Raw genomic sequence first — 22155 nt, 5'->3', positions numbered from 1 at the left:
GGCTTAACCTAACTCTCTGTCCCAAATTTCGGCAACATCGGACAATAAATGCGCCTTTTACGGGTCCAAAACATTAAATCGAGAGATCGGTCTATATGGCAGCCATATCCAAATTTGGACCGATATGGGTGATATTGAAGAAGGATGTCGAAGGGCGTAACACAACTCACTGTCCCAAATTTCAGCAAAATCGGATAATAAATGTGGCTTTTATGGGCCTAAGACCCTAAATCGGAGGATCGGTCTATATGGCAGCTATATCCAAATCTGCAACGATCTGAGCGAAATTGACGAAGGATGTCGTAGGGCCAAATAAAACTCACTGTCCCAAATTTAAGCAAAATCGGATAATAAATGTGGCTTTTATGGGCCTAAGACCCTAAATCGGAGGATCGGTCTATATGGCAGTTATATCAAATCTGCACCGATCGGAGCCAAATTGACGAAGGATGTCGAAGGGTTAACACAACTCACTGTCCCAAATTTCAGCAAAATCGGATAATAAATTTGGCTTTTATGGGCCTTAGACCCTAAATCGGAGGATCGGTCTATATGGTAGCTATATCCAAATCTGCACCGATCGGGGCCAAATTGACGAAGGATGTCGAAGGGTTAACACAACTCACTATCCCAAAATTTCAGCAAAATCGGATAATAAATGTGACTTTTATGGGCCTAAGACCCTAAATCGTAGGATCGGTCTATATGGCAGCTATATCCAAATCTGCACCGATCGGAGCCTAATTGACGAAGGATGACGAAGGATTAACACAACTCACTGTTCCAAATTTCAGCAAAATCGGATAATAAATGTGGCTTTTCTGGGCCTAAGACCCTAAATCGGATGTTCGGTCTATATGGCAGCTATATCTAAATCTTGACCGATCTGAGCCAAATTGACGATGGATGTCGCAGGGCTATACAAGACTCACTGTCCCAAATTTCAGCAAAATCGGATAATAAATATGGCTTTTATGGCCCTAAGACCCTAAATCGGAGGATCGGTCTATATGGCAGCTATATCCAAATCTGCACCGATCGGAGCCAAATTGACGAAGGATGTCGAAGGGTTAACACAACTCACTGTCCCAAATTTCAGCAAAATCGGATAGTAAATTTGGCTTTTATGGGCCTAAGACCCTAAATCGTAGGATCGGTCTATATGGCAGCTATAACCAAATCTGGACCGATCTGAGCCAAATTGACGAAGGATGTCGTAGGGCCAAATAAAACTCACTGTCCCAAATTTAAGCAAAATCGGATAATAAATGTGGCTTTTATGGGCCTAAGACCCTAAATCGGAGGATCGGTCTATATGGCAGCTATATCCAAATCTGCACCGATCGGAGCCAAATTGACGATAGATGTCGCAGGGCCTAACAAAACTCACTGCTACAAATTTCGGCAAAATGGGACACTAAATGTGGCTTTTATGGCCCTAAGACCCTAAATCGGAGGATCGGTCTATATGGCAGCTATATCCAAATCTGGACCGATCTGAGCCAAGTTGACGATGGATGTCGCAGGGCCTAACAAAACTCACTGTCCGAAATTTCAGCAAAATCGGATAATAAATGTGGCTTTAATTGGCCTAAGACCCTCAATCGGCGGATCAGTCTATATGGGAGCTATATCAAGATATAGTCCGATATAGCCCATCTTCGAAGTTAATCTGCTTATGAACAAAAAAAGAATCTATGCAAAGTTTCAGCTCAATATCGTTATTTTTGAAGACTGTAGCGTGGTTTCAACAGACAGACGGACGGACATGCCATGTTTATTAAATTTTCTAAGAAAAAATTCAAAAAAAAATTATTTTCTACAAAATCCAAATTCTCGAGTTCATTTAAAATTATTTTAATCAAATGTTTTCCTTAAAAATTTCTGAAATATTCTGTTTTTTTGTTTACTTCGTCATAGTCCATTTGGTGCCATTATAATTATCCTATTTATCATCACTGCCTGGGATTAGACGTCTTGGCCCCTTAACGCCCCCTCACATGCTCACAATCTTCCACTGCTACTTTTATATTTCACTCGTGTTTGTTCCCCAGATATTTTCCCTTTTAATTGTTTCTTTGGTTTCGTTTTTGTTGTTGTGGATATCATTGTTGTTAAACAAATTGTTTTGCATTTGGTAGCAAACTTTTACTGCGGACTGTATAGCTGACCGACCGTATGGCTGGCCAACGTTTCTACCATCCAACCACCCACATGCATATATGTTTGCCATTGAGTTTTCCTTTTGCACATCACAATTTTATTTTATTTTTGTTTTCTATTTTCTTTTTTTTTTTCTTGTTTGTTTTTTTTTTACTCTCGGTGTCTTTTTTTGTGCTCGACAATTGTACAACAACCTGAAAAAATTTTCTTCGGGGGTTTATTACACATTTTTCTTGAAGGCAAAACAAAATACTGAGATATTAGGGTGGGCCGAAAAAAGGAAATTAAAGAAGAACATAAACAAATTGTTACCATTCGACAGGGAATTTTCTAAGGCAAAGTTTGCTAGAGTAGCAAAGTTTAAGTGTTCAATTAAATTAGTTTTTCTGGTTTTATGGGCAAAAGGGGTTTCAAGGTGGGTACTGATTCGGCAGGATATCATTATCAGGCTTAAGATATCCTTTTAGCCTTATTTTTAACAAAATTTTTGTTATTAGACAAAATTTGCTGTAAAAGAAATTTCTAAACAGTTTTTTCTTTCTTTTCCAAAACAAAGTTTGCTGTAACAGCAAACTTCTATTGTTAATTTTGCACAAATACTTCTTATTAGTGTAGGTCGCTTGGGATTGTAAATGGGCTATATCGGTTCATGTTTTGATATAGCTGCCATATAAACCGATCTTGGGTCTTGACTTCTTGGGCCTCCAGAGGGCGCAATTCTTATCCGATTGGAATGAAATTTTGCACGACGTGTTTTGTTATGACTTTCAACAACAGTGCCTAGTATGGTTTGAATCGGTTCATAACCTGATATAGCTTCCATATAAACCGATCTGGGGACTTGACTTCGTTGGCCTCTAGAGGGCGCAATTCTTATCCGATTGGAATGAAATTTTGCATGACGTGTTTCGCTATGACTTTCAACAACTGTACCAAGTTAGGCTCAAATCGGTCAATAACCTGATATAGCTGTCATATAAATCGATCTGGGGACTTGACTTCTTGAGCCTCCAGAGGGCGCTATTCTTATCCGATTTGAATGAAATTTTGCACGACGTGTTTCGCTATGACTTTCAACAACTGTGCTAAGTTAGGCTCAAATCGGTCCATAACCTGATATAGCTGCCATATAAACCGATCTTGGGTCATGACTTCTTGAGCCTCTAGAGGGCGCTATTTTTATCCGATTGGAATGAAATTTTGCATGACGTCTTTGACTATGACTTTCAACAACTGTGCTAAGTTAGGTTCAAATCGGTCAATAACCTGATATAGCTGTCATTTAAACCGATCTTGGGTCTAGACTTCTTTAGCCTCTAGAGGGCGCTATTCTTATCTGATTGGAATGAAAATTAGCATGACTTGTTTCGCTATGACTTTCAACAACTGTGCTAAGTTAGGCTCAAATCGGTCAATAACCTGATATAGCTGTCATATAAACCGATCATGGGTCTTGACTTCTTTAGCCACTAGAGGGCGCAAAACCGTTCTGGGGACTTGACTTCTTGAGCCTCTAGAGGGCGCTATTCTTATCCGATTGGAATGAAATTTTGCACGAGGTATTTTGTTATGATATCCAACAACTGGGCCAAGTACGGTTCAAATCGGTTCATAACCTGATATAGTTGCCATATAAACCGATCTTGGGACTTGATTTCTTGAGCCTCTAGAGGGCGCTATTCTTATCCGATTGGCATGACGTGTTTCGCTATGATTTTCAACAACTGTGCTAAGTTAGGCTCAAATCGGTCAATGACCTGATATAGCTGTCATATAAACCGATCTTGGGTCTTGACTTCTTTAGCCACTAGAGGGCGTAGAACCGATCTGGGGACTTGACTTCTTGAGCTTCTGAGAGGGCGCAATTCCTATCCGATTGGGTTGAAATTTAGCATGACGTATTTTTTTACAAATAAGGTTCAAATCGGTTCATAACCTTACATAGCTGCCATATAAACCGATCTGGGATCATGACTTCTTGAGCCTCTAGAGGTCGCAATTATTATCCGATTTGCCTGAAATTTTGTACGACGGATCCTCTCATGACCATCAATATACGTGTTTATTATGGTCTGATTCGGCCAAACCGGACCATATCTTGATATCGCTCTAATAGCAGAGAAAATCTTATATCCTTTTTATACCCACCACCGAAGGATGGGGGTATATTCATTTTGTCATTCCGTTTGCAACACATCGAAATATCCATTTCCGACCCTATAAAGTATATATATTCTCGATCAGCGTAAAAATCTAAGACGATCTAGACATGTCCGTCCGTCTGTCCGTCTGTCTGTTGAAATCACGCTACAGTCTTTAAAAATTGAGATATTGAGCTGAAATTTTGCACAGATTCTTTTTTTGTCCATAAGCAGGTTAAGTTCGAAGATGGGCTATATCGGACTATATCTGGATATAGCCCCCATATAGACCGATCCGCCGATTTAGGGTCTTAGGCCCATAAAAGCCACATTTATTATCCGATTTTGCTGAAATTTGGGACAGTGAGTTGCGTTGGGCCCTTCGACATCCTTCGTCAATTTGGCTCAGATCGGTCCAAATTTGGATATAGGTGCCATATAGACCGATCCTCAGATTTAGGGTCTTAGGACCATAAAAGCCACATTTTATATCCGATTTGGATGAAATTTGGCGCAGTGAGTTGTGTTAGGCTCTTCAACATTCTTCGTCAATTTGGCTCAGATCGGTCCAGATTTGGATATAGCTGCCATATAGACCGGTCCTCCGATTTATGGTCTTAGGCCCATAAAAGTCATATTTATTATCCGATTTTGCTGAAATTTGAGACAGTGAGTTGCGTTAGGCCAGTCGACATCCTTCGTCAATTTGGCTTAGATCGGTCCAAATTTGGATATAGCTGCCATATAGACCGATCCTCCGATTTATGGTCTTAGGCCCATAAAAGCCACATTTATTATCCGATTTTGCTGAAATTTTGGACAGTGAGTTGTATTAGGCCCTTCGACATCCTCCGTTAATTTGGTTCAGATCGGTCCAAATTTGGATATAGCTGCTATATAGACCGATCCTCCAATTTATGGTCTTAGGCCCATAAAAGCCACATTTATTATCCGATTTTGCTGAAATTTGGGACAGTGAGTTGCGTTTAGCCCTTCGACATCCTTCGTCAATTTGGCCCAGATCGGTATAGATTTGGATATAGCTGCCATATAGACCGATCCTCCGATTTATGGTCTTAGGCCCATAAAAGCCACATTTATTATACGATTTTGCTGAAATTTGGGACAGTGATTTTCCTTAGGCCCTTCGACATCTTTCTTCAATTTGACCCTGATCGGTTCAGATTTGGATATAGCTGCCATATAGACCGATCTCTCGATTTAAGGTTTTGGGCCCATAAAAGCGCATTTATTGTCCGATGTCGCCGAAATTTGGGACAATGACTTGTGTTGGGCCCTTCGATATTTGTCTTCAATTTGGCTCAGATCGGTCCAGATTTGGATATAGCTGCCATATAGACCGTTCTCTCGGTTGAACAATGACTTTTACTTATAAGCATTTGGTCTAAATCGGATGATATATATAGAGCTGCTATGGGGTATAAGGTATGCATTTTTCACTGTATTTTGACGAAATGTGGTTCACATATATACCCGAGGTGGTGGGTATCCAAAGTTCGGCCCGGCCGAACTTAACGCCTTCTTACTTGTTTTGCCTAAGAGGAGATGCCGGAAAGGAACTCGACAAATGCGATCCATGGCGGAGGGTATATAAGATTTGGCCCGGCCGAACTTTGCACGTTTTTACTAATTTTTGTATTTTATACATGTTTTTCCTATCCCACAATCTCAGTTCCACCCTAATATTCATACATATTTATATATGCTGTTGTCTGGGCACAGGCATGCCACTAGAAATTGGAACATTATCACCAGGGCAAATGAACGCTCTAAAGAAACTGACCCAAAATACAAGCTATTGACAAAGACAGAGTAACAGGTGTTTTTTTCGTATGAAATTCCTTGGGATTTATTCTCTGTAGGATAACTGGAAACCGTTTGTGGGAAGTTATTTTCTATACAGATGTATATCGTTTACCCAATATCTATTGAAAGGGATCTTATCGTAAGAGTTGTGATGTTTTTTTCTTTTGCCCTCACAAATTGGTTTATTTATAGTTGTTTAGTTAAGACAATTGAAATGCGAAAAGGCGTCTTTCGAAGGTATTATAAATAGTATTTAAATGTGATGTGTACATTAAAACATCACAATTTATTTATATTTATTAGAATTTCGATAGAAATGCATAACAATGTCATAAAAAGAAATCGACTTAAATGTCCTAAGTAACTGAAAACCAGTTCCCTTAAGATTTATCAACATTTTGTGCCTTGTTTGCTTTAATAAAAAAATTCTAAAAATTTTGTGAAAGTAAATTTTTGAGGAAATATGATATGAGAAAAAATTTCAAAACATTTTTTTTATTAAATTGTTAAAAGTATATTTGGATGAATTTTCTTCCAAATTTTCTTTTAAATCTCATTTTCAAAAATTCTAGCGTGTTTTTCTAAGAAAAAAAAGGAAGGGCAAAAGTCGGGAGATGTATAATACCTACACCAAACCTATAAGTACAATGTGGGACCCATTGTATATCCGATTCTGAACTAATTTTGATGGACCTCGGCGAGAAAATATGTTCAAACTGTAATAAATACCGTTGACGAATGACAACGTTATTGCAAATTACCCAAAATCTGACGAACATATATATGGGAGCTATATCTAATTCGGAACCGCGCTTGCACCGCATATATGAGAGCGATATCTAAATCTCAATCGATTTCCATGAAATTAACCAGTAATGTCGAGAGTCGTAAGAAAATCCTTCCTGTCGAATTTTGAAAGAAGCGGTTAACAAAACACAAAAAATAAGTTATAAACACATAGGATGAATAACATATGCATAGTGGCCACGTCTGAACTTAACACGGTTTTTACATGTTCTCTGAAGACATTACTTTAATGAAGTTTTTCTAAAGGTAAAATTTCAATGAAAAAAATTGTAATGAAATATTGCTTAAGACAAAATTTCAAATAATTTGTTTCTATAGACTAATTTTTGTGGATTTCTTTGTTTTTTTAATATAATATTTTTTTTTTTTGAAACAATTTTTTTTATTTTGTCTGGGGTAGGAGTCGAGGTAATTTGTTCGATTCCGACTCCAGAGAAAATTGCTCGACTCCGACTCCGCAGCCCTGAATCCAACAGCATAGTAATTCTTATCCATTAGCCATTGTTTGTCTATGAAGAGATACGGGTAAAAAACTTGGCAAATGCGATCCATGGGGCAAAATGGCAAATGCGATCCATGGGGCAAAATGGCAAATGCGATCCACGCTTTTACTTGTTTCTTATAACAAAACTTTCTTCCAAATATTAGCGAAGCCAGTTGTTTACATCCAATGAGCTCAAAAATTAAATCGGGATATTGGTCTATAAAGCAGCAGATACATTCAAATATACAAAGGTTGTGAAGTAATAGCTACTCAACAGACAGCCAGACGAACGGATAGGCACTAAATCGACTAGGAATTGTACAATGATTAGGTATATGTATACAATGTAGATTCAACAAGTAAAAAGGCGTTAAGTTCATCCGGACCGAACTTTGGATACCCACCACCTCGGGTATATATGTAAAACACCTTTTGTCAAAATCCGGTGAAAAATGCATACCTTTCGCCCCATAGCAGCTATATCGAAATATGTTCCGATATTGCAGAAGTATGTCAAGGGGCTTAACTTAACTCACTGTTCCAAATTTCGGCGACATCAGATAATAAATGAGCATTTTATGGGCCCAAAACCATAAATCAAGAAATCGGTCTATATGGCAGCTATATCCAAATCTGAACCTATCTGGACCAAATTGAAGACAGATGTCAAAGGGCCTAACACAACTCACTGTCCCAAATTTCAGCAAAATCGGATAATGAATGTGGCTTTTATGGGCCTTACACCATAAATCGGAGGATCGATCTATATGGCAGCTATATCCAAATTTGGACCGATTTGAGTTAAATTAACGAAGGATGTCGATGGGCCTTACACAATTCACTGTCCCGAATTTCATCAAAATCGGATAATAAATGTGGCTTTTGTGGGCCTAAGACCCTAAATCGGAGGATCGGTCTTTATGGCAGCTATATCCAAATCTGAACCGAGCTGGGCCAAATTGACGAAGGACGTCGAAGGGCCTAACACAACTCACTGTCCCAAATTTCAACAAAATCGGATAATAAATGTGGCTTTTATGGGCCTAAGACCCTAATTCTGAGGATCGGTCTATATGGCAGCTATATCCAAATCTGGACCGATCTTGGACAAATTGACGAAGGATGTCGAAGGGCCTAACACAACTCACTACCCCAAATTTCAAAAAAATCTGATAATAAATGTGGCTTTTATGGGCCTAAGACCCTAAATCGGCGGATCGGTCTATATGGGGGCTATATCAAGATATAGTCCGATATAGCTATATCGAGATATAGTCCGATATAGCCCATCTTCGAACTTAACCTGCTTATGGACAAAAAAAGAATCTATGCAAAATTTCAGCTCAATATCTCTATTTTTAAAGACTGTAGCGTGATTTCAACAGACAGACGGACAGACGGACGGACATGTCTAGATCGTCTTAGATTTTTACGCTGATCAAGAATATATATACTTTATAGGGTCGGAAATGGATATTTCGATGTGTTGCAAACGGAATGACAAAATGAATATACCCCCATCCTTCGGTGGTGGGTATAAAAATGGATATTGTGATGTGTGGCAAACGAAAGGCAAAATTAATGTAGACCCCGTCCAATGGGGGTGGGTAGAACAAAACAATTAAGCGAACATTGCCCATTTGCTCTGTTCATCTTATTTTGTTAATTGGACGAAACTCTTTTTATACCCTCCACCATAGGATGGGGGTATACTAATTTCGTCATTCTGTTTGTAACTTCTCGAAATATCCATCTAAGACCCCATAGAGTATATATGTTCTTGATCGGCATGTAATTTTTAGACGATCTAGCCATACACGTCCGTCAGTCTGTTTGTCCGTCTGTCTGTCCGACTGTCTGTCCGTCTGTCTGTCTGTCTGTCCGTCTGTCCGCCTGTCCGTCCGTCCGTCCGTCCGTCTATCCGTCCATCTGTCCATCCGTCTGTCCGTCCGTCCGTCTGTCCGTCCATCTGTGCGTCCGTCTGTCCGTCCGTCTGTTCGTCTGTCCGTCCGTCTATCTGTCGAAAGCATGCTAACTTTTGAAGGAGTAAAGCTAGCCGCTTGAAATTTTGCACAAATACTGACTATTAGTGTACGTCGGTTAGTATTGTAAATGGACCATATCCGTCCATAACCTGATATAGCTGCCATATAAACCGATCTTGGATCTTGATTTCTTGACCTACTAGAGAGAGCGATTCGCATCCATTTTGGCTGAAACTTTGCACGAGATGTTTTGTTTTGATTTTCAACAACTGTGCTAAGTATGGTTGAAATCGGTACATAACCTGATATGGCTGCCATATAAACCGATGTGGGGTCTTGATTTCTTGAGCCTGTAGAGGGCGCAATTTTTATCCGATTTGGCTGAAATTTTGCACTACATGTTTCGTTAAGATTTTCAACACCTGTGCTAAGTAGGGTTCAAATCAGTACATAACCTGATATAGCTGCCATATAAACCGATCTGGGGTCTTGACTTCTTGAGCCTCTAGAGGGCGCAATATTTATCCGATTTGGCTGAAATTTTGTACGACACGTTTCGTTATGATTTCCAACTAGCGGGCTAAGTATGGCTCAAATCGGTCCATAACCTGATGTAACTGTCATATAAACCGATCTTGAATCTTGCTTTCTTGAGCCACTAGAGGGCGCAATTACTATCCGATTAGACTGAAATTTGGCATGAAGTGTTTCTTTATGACTTTCAACAACTGTGTCAAGTGTGGTCTAAATCGATACATAACCTGATTTAGCTGTCATATAAACCGATCTGAAATCTTGACTTCTTGAGCCTCTAGAGGGCGCCATTCTTATCCGATTTGACTAAAATTTTATGCAACGGCTTCTCCCATGACCTTCAACATACGTGTCAAATATGGTCTGAATCGGCCTATAGCCTGATACAGCTCCCATATAAACCGGTCTCCCTATTTTACTTCTTGAGCCCCTAAAGGGCGCAATTCTTATACGAATTGGCTGACATTTACACAGGTCTCCAACATATAATTTAATTGTGGTCCAAACCGGACCATATCTTGATATCGCTCTAATAGCAGAGCAAATCTTTTCTTATATCCTTTTTTTGCCTAAGAAGAGATGCCGGGAAAAGAACTCGACAAATGCCATCCATGGTGAAGGGTATATAAGATTCGGCCCGGCCGAACTTAGCACGCTTTTACTTGTTTTTATTTATGAATAAAATTAAATTTTTGAGTCATACGAAACGAATTTAAATTGTATTTTGTTTACCTTATTTCATGAATCAAAGTGTTTTTCTTCTGTTTTTCTTCTAAGGCTCTCAATCGAAAATAGCGCTTGACGTGCAAGTTTTGATAGTTTAAAAGGTGAATCATTGTACAACACGCAGTCTGGGTTGCTATTTGGCAATTCCGTCTGTCCGTCTTTCCGTCGGTTCATTGGTTTTGCTCTATTCCATAGAGATACAATAATGTTTGTAGTATTTTTTGCCTGTCTTAATGGTGACCATTTGACCTAGCCTCTGAAAGTGAATGAATGAATGAATGTTGAAAAAAGAAATAATAAAAAGTGAATGTTTGCGTTAACCCATTTTCTCACTTCCTTCCTAACTGACTTCCGTCTCCTGTAGTCTGCCGGTCTAACATACAACCCCGCCCCCCCCCCCCCACACACACAGCGATTGATTAAGTTAAGAAATAGCTATAAAATATCCACGCGCACACACACATACTACTGCCCACACAAATAAAAGCATACGCACACTCAATCATCTGAGGCACACTTACACACGGAAACTATACGAAATCCATGTATTTCCCTTTAGCTTTAGTTCTTCCGGTGCATTACAAAGTAACCTAAGTGTAAAGACGAACAAAAACAAAAACCACAAAAAGAAACCCATAGCCAAAAGTAATTGAAAACCAAATAAAATTGTGTCATTCCAGTCATAATTTACATTGATGACAATGTTGAGGATAATGATGACGATGTCCATGCGCATGATGAAGACGACGAGAATTGCAAGCCGCAGTTAGAATTTTTCTTTACAACTATTGTGTCCCCAGCAATACGTATGGTCGAAAGGAAATAAACAAAAACAATACCCCCACACAAAACTCACTCCCCTACTACAACGAAAAAGAGAGGAAAGCAAGAGAGCGAAATCGAGCAAGAAAGAGAGCGAGGACACACCGACACAATAATAACTGAATTAAGGAAGCGCCGCGCATAGAATGCCGTACAAATCAATTTTTAAAAATTGTTCGCGTTACAGTGAAAATCAAGCGTCAAATGCAAAGGTTAAGAAACATCGACTAAATAAAAAAACAAAAAATAAAAACCAATAAAACCAAAGAGAAGCATACAAGAAAGTATCAAAGTTTAAATAACCACACATAAAATCAGCAATAAAAAGTGCATACATCTATAAGCCAATTGTATACATATATAAAAAACAAAAAACAAAAACAAATATATATAAGAAAAAATATTAAATATAAAGTTAAAAGAAAACAAGCAAAACGATTAAGAGATTTTTCTAACGAAACCAACTGAAACAAGGAGAGCAAAGGCAGATCATTTAGAATACAACATCATTTTTATGAAATTCCATCTCACATAGCCCCAAAATCTAAGCCATATAGCCCTACTACGCTCACACGCTCGCAGCCAAAACAGAGGAATCAAACGCCAACGAGTAGCTATCTCAAATGCCCCCCAGCATTATAGACGTAGATAACATACAAGATATATTGCAACTGAACAAGTCAATGAAAAATTGTCGAAAACATAAAAGACTAAAGTATTCCAGAGAACCCAAAGATCCCAAGGACCCAAGGATCCTCTTACGATTATAATCTACAATTGAAACAAATTTTGAAATTAAAACCACAACAACAAAAAAAAAACAAAAAACATCAAACAACAGCAAAACATCAAATAGCGAAGGGAAGCATAGGTCATGCAACAAGCTGATCCCACACATCAACAGCAGCAGGCAAATGGGGGTATTGGTCTGGGAGCAGATGCTGCCAATGCCTACAACAATGCCAACAATCAAAATGCCGGCAAGAGAGCAACTGTAAGTGGTGGCCGTTTTGATTTTGAAGATGGCGGCACCTATTGCGGTGGCTGGGATGAGGGCAAAGCCCATGGACATGGCGTGTGTACGGGGCCCAAACATCAGGGTGCCTATGCCGGTGCCTGGAATTATGGCTTTGAAGTGTCTGGAGCGTATTTGTGGCCAAGGTGAGTAACAAATTTTTATGTTCAAATATTTAAGGAAATTTAACAAAATTAGGAAAATGAAATAAAATAAAATAAAAAATAACATAAAATAAAACAAAATAAAATAAAATAACATAAAATAAAATAAAATAAAATAAAATAAAATAAAATAAAATAAAATAAAATAAAATAAAATAAAATAAAATAAAATAAAATAAAATAAAATAAAATAAAATAAAATAAAATAAAATAAAATAAAATAAAATAAAATAAAATAAAATAAAATAAAATAAAATAAAATAAAATAAAATAAAAAAATAAAATAAAATAACATAAAATAAAGTACAGTAAAATAAAATAAAATAAAATAAAATAAAATAAAATAAAATAAAATAAAATAAAATAAAATAAAATAAAATAAAATAAAATAAAATAAAATAAAATAAAATAAAATAAAATATAATAAAATAAAATAAAATAAAATATAAAAAAATAAAATAAAATAAAATAAAATAAAATAATATAAAATAATATAAAAATAAAATGAAATAAAATAAAAATAAAAATAAAATAAAATAAAATAAAATAAAATAAAATAAAATAAAATAAAATAAAATAAAATAAAATAAAATAAAATAAAATAAAATAAAATAAAAATAAAAATAAAATAAAAAAATAAAGTAAAATAAAATAAAGTAAAAAATATAAATAAAATAAAACAAAATAAAATAATATAAAAATAAAATAAAATAAAATAAAATAAAAATAAAAAAATAATAATAAAATAAAATAAAATAAAATAAAAATAACATAAAATAAAATAAAACGAAGTGAAATAAAATAAAATAATACAAAAATAATATAAAATAAAATAAAAATAAAATAAAAAAATAAAAAAAAATAAAATGAATAAAAAATATAAAATAAAATAAATAAAATAAAATAAAATAAAATAAAATAAAATAAAATAAAATAAAAATAAAATAAAAACAAAATAAAATAAAAATAAAATAAAATGAAATAAAAAAAATAAAATAAGATAAAATAAAATAAAATAAAATAAAATAAAATAAAATAAAATAAAATAAAATAAAATAAAATAAAATAGAATAAAATAAAATAAAATAAAATAAAATAAAATAAAATAAAATAAAATAAAATAAAATAAAATAAAATAAAATAAAATAAAATAAAATAAAATAAAATAAAATAAAATAAAATAAAATAAAATAAAATAAAATAAAATAAAATAAAAATAACATAAAATAAAATAAAACGAAGTGAAATAAAATAAAATAATACAAAAATAATATAAAATATATATATAAAATATATAAAAAAAATAAAATAAAATAAAATAAAATAAAAAAAAATAAAATGAATAAAAAAAAATAAAATAAATAAAATAAAATAAAATAAAATAAAATAAAATAAAATAAAATAAAATAAAATAAAATAAAATAAAATAAAATAAAATAAAATAAAATAAAATAAAATAAAATAAAATAAAATAAAATAAAATAAAATAAAATAAAATAAAATAAAATAAAATAAAATAAAATAAAATAAAATAAAATTAAATAAAATTAAATGAAATGAAATGAAATAAAATAAAAATAAAATAAAATGAAATAAAATAAAATAAAAAATAAAATAAAATGAAATAAAATAAAATAAAATAAAATAACATAAAATATAAATAAAATAATATAAAATAAAGTAAAGTAAAATAAAATGAAATGAAAAAAAAAAAATAAAATAAAATAAAAAATGAAAAGAAAAAATTAATAAAATGAAAAGAAAAATTAAATAAAATAAAATAAAACAAGTAAAAAGGCATTAAGTTCGGCCGGGATGAACTTTGGATACCCACCACCTCGGGTATGTATGTAAACCCCATTTCGTCACAAACCGGTGAAAATTGGATAACTTAAGCACCCAAATTCGGCATGGATATTGAGTGGTCTAATATATATGTCACTGTTCAATTTTCTAGAACAAAACATTGGTATTTTTGGCAGATGTATCCAATTATAAACCGATCTGAACCATATTTGAGTCGGATGTCGGGAGGCTTAAAACAACTCACTATTTTAAATTTCAGCGAAATCGGGTAATAAATAAAGCTTTTATGGGCTTCAGTCCCCTTATCGGGAGATCAGTCTATAAGGCAGCTACATCTAAATATAGTCCGATCGGAACCATATTTAGGTCAGATTTCGGGTCAAATTTCAGTGAAATCGGATGAAAAGTAAAGCATTTATGGGCATTAGAGCTTTTGTCGACAGATCGGTCAATATAGCAGCTACATCCAAATATGGTCCAAAAGATGTATGTGTGCCAAATTTCAGCTCAATATCTCAATTTTTGAAGGCTGTAGAGTGATTACAACAGAGGGACGGGCAGACACACGGACATCGTTAAATCGTTTTAGAATTTTACGACGATCCGAAATATATATACGTTGTAGGGTCGACAATTTATATTTCGATGTGTTTCAAACGGAATTACTAAATGAATATACCCCCTTTCTTACGGTGGTGGGTAATAATCTTATATATAAAAATCAATTTTTGTTTGTTTGTTTGTTTGTATGTTTGTGTGTTCCTTATAGACTCAGCAACGGCTGAACCGATTTCGTTGAAATTTTCACAGATGGTGCACAATGAGCCCGTGGTAAAAATAGGGTACTACATTTTTTGATATCTGAAAGGGGAGCGGACCCTCCCCCTTACCCTAATTTTCAGAAACGCCAGATCTCGGAGATGGGTGGTGCAATTTAAGCGAAATTTGGTGTGCTCTCATATAGTACCTTAAATATAAAAATTTGATATCCAAATTTCTGATGGGGTTCCTAGGGGGGCTTCCCCACCCTAAAAACTACTAAACATATATTTAGACCAATCACGACAATATGGGACTCAAATGAAAGGTATTTAGGATAAGAAAACGTATCTGATATCCAAATGTCGGACCAAGTGCTAGGGGGACCACCCCAAGCCCAAAAACACACCTAAATCGGCCATATTTACCGACCATGGCAATATGGGACTCAAATGAAAGGTATTTGCGAGTAGAATACGAATCTGCTATCCAAACGTGGGACCACGTTTCTGGGGGTCCACCCCTTTCCCAAAACACCCCCAAACAGGACTTATTTACTGACCATGGGAATATGGCTTAAATAAAAGGTATTTGAATGTGGAATACGAACCTGATATCCAAATATGGTACCAATTGATTGGGGGCCGCTTCTCCCCAAAAACATCCCCCAAAGGGGACAAATTTACGACCATAGCCATATGGGGCTCAAATGAAAGGTCTATGGGAGTAAAGCACGAATCTGATATTAATATTCGGGAAAAGTGTCTATGGGGTCACCCCACCCCCACAACACCACCCAATTAGGAAGTTTTTGCTGACTATTGCTATATGAGGCTCAAATAAGAGGGTTTTTTTTAGAGTAGAACACGAATCCGATATATATTTTCAAGACCAACTCACTGAGTGGCCGCCCATCCCCCAAAACACTCCCCAAGCCGGGCATGTTCGCCGACTATGGAAATATGGGGCTCAAATTAAAGGTATTTTCAAGTAGACCACGTATCTGATATCAACATTAGGGACCAACTGTCTAGGGACGTCCCACAACTATAACAACCACCAAATAGGAAGTATTTACTCATCAAGACAATTTGGGTCTAAAAGAGAGTGGAACTAAATATTTATAGTTTTTAGGGCCAATACCCCAAACCGGACATAATTGCTGACTCTTGCAATAAAGAGTTTAAATGAGATTAGAAAACGAATTTGATATCCAATTTTGAGGCCAATGGCAATATGGGGTTCAAATAAATGATATATAGAAATATGAGAATAGAGCACGCTGCTGACATATTTTCCGGGAACCACCCCAATCCCCAAAACCCCCCTAAATCGGGCATATTTACCGACCATGTCAATGTGGAGCTTAAATGAAAGCTATTGGGGGTAGAGCAAGAATTGATACTCACTTTCTGGACCAATTTTCTGGGGGTCTACCCCTTTCCGAAAATACCCCACAAACAGCAAGTTTTACTGACTATCGCGATATGGGACTCAAATAAAGGTATTTGGAAGTAGAATACGAATTTGATATCCAAATGTAGGATCATGTATTTAGGGCATAACCCATTCCCCAAGATTCGGCCCTGCCGAACTTAGCACGCTTTATTTTTTTAACCTATTAGTTTGGGGGGGGAGGGGAATGGTTGGAAGGGATGTTGTTTTTTGCTGTCTTCTTCAGTTTTACTTTCCACGAGTATAAAATTTTGGGAAATATATGACAGTTTCTTCCAACCCTCCCGGGTGGGTTTCAGATGACAACGTACATAAAAACCTTTGGACCTGTGAATGTTAAGGAACAGGGGCAAACTTCTCACACATCAATGAGTGCTTTCCGATTCAAGTTCAAGGGCCTCCTTTTTACAGCTGGGTTTTTGGACGGCGTGCCGCAGAGCTACACCTCTTTGGGAGAAGTTTTTACATGGCTGCCGTACCATTTCTTCAAATGGTATAGTTCCTCACAAATGTCGCCAGCGATAGGAGGGGATTGGCACTGCAGAAAATTTTTTCTGATGTTTTGGCAGGACTAGAACCCAACTAGTCTACGGCAACGGACTAGACCATATAAAGTCTAATGTGGAGCAAAATTGGTTCGAATATCGGCTGGCTTCCCGCAACTGATTGTTCCAAATTCAAGCCAAATCGGGTACTAAATGCCCTTTTTGTATGCTTAAGACCTTTAATCGGTCTATGTAGAAGCTATATCTAAATAAGTTCTGATGTTAACTATACTCGGTTCGAACATGGGGTAGCGTAATTCAACTCACAGAGCCAAATTTAAGCAAAATGGGATAATAGATAGTACTTTTAAAACCCTAAGTCGATAGATCGGTCCAAAAGGCAGCTATCCAAGTGTGGTCTGATGTGGGTGCATACATGGTTCAGACAACGAGTGGCCTTCTTCAACTCACTGTGTCAAGTTTCAAGAAAAATACAGTGGTAAATGCGCCTTTTATGGGCTTAAGTCCCTTAATCCGCAGATCGATTTATATGACAGCTATTGGGTTGCCCAAAAAGTAATTGCGGATTTTTCATATAGTCGGCGTTGACAAATTTTTTCACAGCTTGTGACTCTGTAATTGCATTCTTTCTTCTGTCAGTTATCAGCTGTTACTTTTACCTTGCTTTAGAAAAAAAGTGTAAAAAAAGTATATTTGATTAAAGTTCATTCTAAGTTTTATTAAAAATGCATTTACTTTCTTTTAAAAAATCCGCAATTACTTTTTGGGCAACCCAATATATCCAAATATGGTCCGAGCTGAATCATTCTCCGTTCATTCTACTCTTTCAAATTTCAGCGAAATCGGGCATTAAATGCATATTTTATAGGTGAAAGATCCTTATAAGTATATGATCCTTATATATATATGACAGCGATATCCAAATATGATCCGATTTGGCCAGTTCAAGAACTTAACCAAATGCAAATTGCAAATTTTGCCCATGAACATTCCACTAAGGAACAGGGGCAAACTTTTCACATATTAATGAGTGCAGTCCGATTCAAGTTTAAGCTCAACGATAAGGGGCCTCCTTTTAATAACCGAGTCCGAACGGCGTGCCGCAGTGCGACACCTCTTTGGAGAGAATTTTTACATGGCATAGTACCTCACAAATGTTGCCAGCATTAGGAGGGGAAAACCACTGCTGAAAATTTTTTCTGATGGTCTCGCCAGGATTCGAACCCAGGCGTTCAGCATCATAGGCGGACATTCTAACCTCTGCGCTACGGTGACCTCCAAAAACTTAAGCAGCGTGGTAAAAAATACAGATCTGCGCATAATTTCAGCTCAATGTCTTCATTTATGAATGCTGTAGAGTGATTACGACAGACGGACAGACACACCGACATCCTTTAACCATCTTAGAATTTCAAGATGATCTGAAATATTTTTTATTTCAGTGGTGGGTATAAAAACAAATAATTATAAAATTATTTTTGATATAAATATAAATTACTTAATTTTTTTATTATTGAAAAAATTTTCCTATTTCATGTCACTGAAAATTTCCCCCATTGTTTTCTTTTTTCAACAGCGGTTCCCACTACGAGGGCCAATGGCAAAATGGTCGTCGCCATGGCTTAGGTGTCGAACAAGTGGGTCGTCAAATTTATCGCGGCGAATGGTCCAAAGAAGGTCACAAGGGTCGTTATGGTGTACGAGAGAGCACTGTGTCGACGGCCCGTTATGAAGGTACCTGGAATTTGGGCTACCAAGATGGCTATGGTTGTGAATCGTATGCCGATGGAGGTAAGTTATAATTGAAATGGATTGATACAAAAGCAATGAATTATCTTGGCAAGGACCTTAATTCGTATATAAACAAGGGCTCTATAGAGGTTAAAGATATTAAATCGGAAAACTGGTGTGGGTATCAAATGAACTATATATTAGGTTGCCCAAAAAGTAATTGCGGATTTTTCATATAGTCGGCGTTGACAAATTTTTTCACAGCTTGTGACTCTGTAATTGCATTCTTTCTTCTGTCAGTTATCAGCTGTTACTTTTAGCTTGCTTTAGAAAAAAAGTGTAAAAAAAGTATATTTCATTAAAGTTTATTCTAAGTTTTATTAAAAATGCATTTACTTTCTTTTAAAAAATCCGCAATTACTTTTTGGGCAACCCAATATAAGAATAGATTACGAATCTGATATAAAAATGTTGCACCAAGTGTAAAAGAAAGGACTCACCTTCTGAAAATTTTCCTTACAGGACATGTACTCCGATTGGGGTAATTTGAGTATCAAATGATAGTTACTTAAGCATACCCTCCTAGCCCAGAATTTATTTGCAAAATGTCGACGCTATATAAAAAGAAAACTCAAGAGCAGGGTAGAAATGTTCAAACAAGTTTGGTTTTAAGCGTATGTTGTATAGCCCGACTCCCTGAAAATCCCCCAACAGAATCTTTTTTATCGCTGGGACATTATGGGCATTAAATAAAAGGCATATTTTTGGAAGAAGAGTATAAATCAACTATGACCAGCCCTTTACGGTACCGTTGATGGCAAGTCACACATATTCTTTGTTTCAGCCGGTATTCAGACAGCAACAAATCAACCTCGCAGCGATATACGCATAATTTTTTATTTTTATTTTAGAACCAGTAATGCAGGTCAAAAAACTGGCGGTGCCCACTGATAATACCCTACACCTATTCTAAAAGTACAATGTAGGTGCTATATATAATTCTGAACCAATTTTGATGGATCTCGGCGGATATTTTTAGATGGGTTATTAAGTCATCCGTATCAAATTTCGAGCAAATATGTTCGAACTGTAATAAATACATTATCGCAAATTACCCAAAATCCGACGAACATATATATGGGAAGTATATCTAATTCTGAACCAATTTCCAGCAAAATTCTCACATATTGTGGTACTTGCCGAGGAAAGCGTTATACAAAATTTTGACAAGATTGGTCAAAAAATGCGCTTGCAGTGGCTCTTGGAGTGAAAATCGGTCGATATACATATAGGACAGCTATATATAAATCTGAATCGATTTCTTTGAAATTCACCAGTAATGTTCAAAGTCATAAGAAAGTCCTTCGTGCCAAATTTCTTGAGAATCGGTTGACAAATGGGCACTTTATTGCAATATTTCTCAAAATCGGACGAAAATATATATGGGAGCTATATCTAATTCTGAGCCGATTGCTAGCAAATTTCTCAGATATTATGGTAGTTGCCGAGGAAAGCGTTATACAAAATTCTGACAAGTTTAGTAAATAAATGCGCATGCTTTGACTCTAGAAGTTAAAATCGGGCAATATATATATATATATATATGAGAGCTATATCTTAATCTGAACCGATTTCTATGAAATTCACCAGTAATGTCGAGAGTCTTAAGAAAATCCTTCCTACCAAATTTCGAGAGAATCGGTTAACAAATGGGTGCTTTATTTCAGTATTTCTCAAAATCGGACGAACATATAAATTGGGGCTATATCTAAATCTGAATCGATTTCGAGCAAACTTCTCAAACATTATGGCAGATGTCGATGAAAGCGTTGTGCAAAATTATGGCATGATTGGTCAATAAATGCGCTTGTAGTGACCCTTGGAGTGAGAATCGGGCGATATACATATATGGCAGCTATATCTAAATCTGAACCGATTTCTGTGAAATTCACTAGTAAAGTCGAGAGTCATAAGAAAATCCTTCCTACCAAATTTCAAGAGAATCGGTTAACAAACGGGCACTTTATTGCAGTATTTCTCAAAATCGGACGAACATATATATAGGAGCTAAATCCAAATCTGAACCGATTTTTCCCAATTTCAATAGGCTCTGGGCCGAAAAACATGCCAGTACCAAATTTTAAGACAATCGAATGAAAACTGCGACTAATACTAAGTCTAAGACCCCATAAAGTATATATATTGTTAACCGTATCGACGTTATTAGTCGATCTGGCAAAGTCCGTCCGTCTGTCTATCGAAAGCACTCTTACTTTCGAAGGGGTGCTCTTAAGCACTCTTACTTTCGAAGGGGTAAAGCTAGGCGTTTGAAATTTTGCACAAACATTATTTACTAGTGTAGTTCGGTTGGGATTGTAAATGGGACAAATGGGTCCATGTTTTGATATAGCTGTCATTTAAACCGATCTTTGGTATTGACTTCTTGAGCCGCTAGAGGGCGCAATTCTCATCCGATTTGGCTGAACTTTTGCATGACGTGTTTTGTTATGACTTCCAACAATTGTTTTAAGTATGGTTCAAATCGGTGTATAACCTGATATAGCTGTCATACAAACTGATCTGTGTCTTGATCTCTTCAGCTTTTAGAGGGCGCAATTTGTATCCTATTTAGATGTAATTTTGCACATGGCGTTTTGGTATGATTCCCAACAACTGTGCTAAGTATTGTTCATAACCTGGTATAGCTGCCATATAAACCGATCTTGGGCATTGACTTCTTGAGCCGCTAGAGGGCTCAATTCTCATCCGATTTGACTGAACTTTTGCATGACGTGTTTTGTTATGATTTCCAACAACTGTCCTAAGTATTTTTAAAATCGAGCTATAACCTGATATAGCTACCATATAAACCGGTCTTGAGCCAATAGAGGGCGCAATTCCTATACGATTTGGCTGAAATTTAGCATGAACTTGTTTGGTATTACTTCCAACAACTGTGTCATGTATGTTTCAAATTGGTTCATAGCCTGATATAGCTGCTATATTAACCGATCTGAGATCTTGGCTTCCTAAGCCTCTAGAGGCTGCAATTCTTATGCGATTTTGCTGAAATGTTGATCTTCAACATACAAGTCCAATATGGTCTTAATCGATCTATAGCCTGATACAGCTCTCATATGAACCGATCTCCCGATTATGCTTCTTGAGCCCCTACAAGGCGCAATTCTTATCCGAATGGACTGAAATATTACCCAATGACTACTACTATG

General features: G+C 36.0%; 1 protein-coding gene across 15 annotated transcripts in view; it reads left to right on the top strand.

Moving 5' to 3' along the window:
• LOC106091193 (uncharacterized) overlaps window positions 1-22155 on the top strand; it is an 82675-nt gene that overhangs the window by 36816 nt on the left and 23704 nt on the right. For all 15 annotated transcript variants that reach the window (XM_059364569.1, XM_059364568.1, XM_013257643.2 and 12 more), the window contains 2 exons: window positions 11348-12650; window positions 18771-18985. In XM_059364569.1, the coding sequence (XP_059220552.1) occupies window positions 12364-12650; window positions 18771-18985 (502 nt within the window). In that variant the 5' untranslated portion in view covers window positions 11348-12363. The remainder of the gene's footprint in view (window positions 1-11347; window positions 12651-18770; window positions 18986-22155) is intronic.

This window comes from Stomoxys calcitrans, chromosome 3 (genome assembly GCF_963082655.1).
Source record: "Stomoxys calcitrans chromosome 3, idStoCalc2.1, whole genome shotgun sequence".
Taxonomy (NCBI): Eukaryota; Metazoa; Arthropoda; class Insecta; order Diptera; family Muscidae; genus Stomoxys; species Stomoxys calcitrans.
This window is presented reverse-complemented; position numbering and strand designations above follow the sequence as displayed.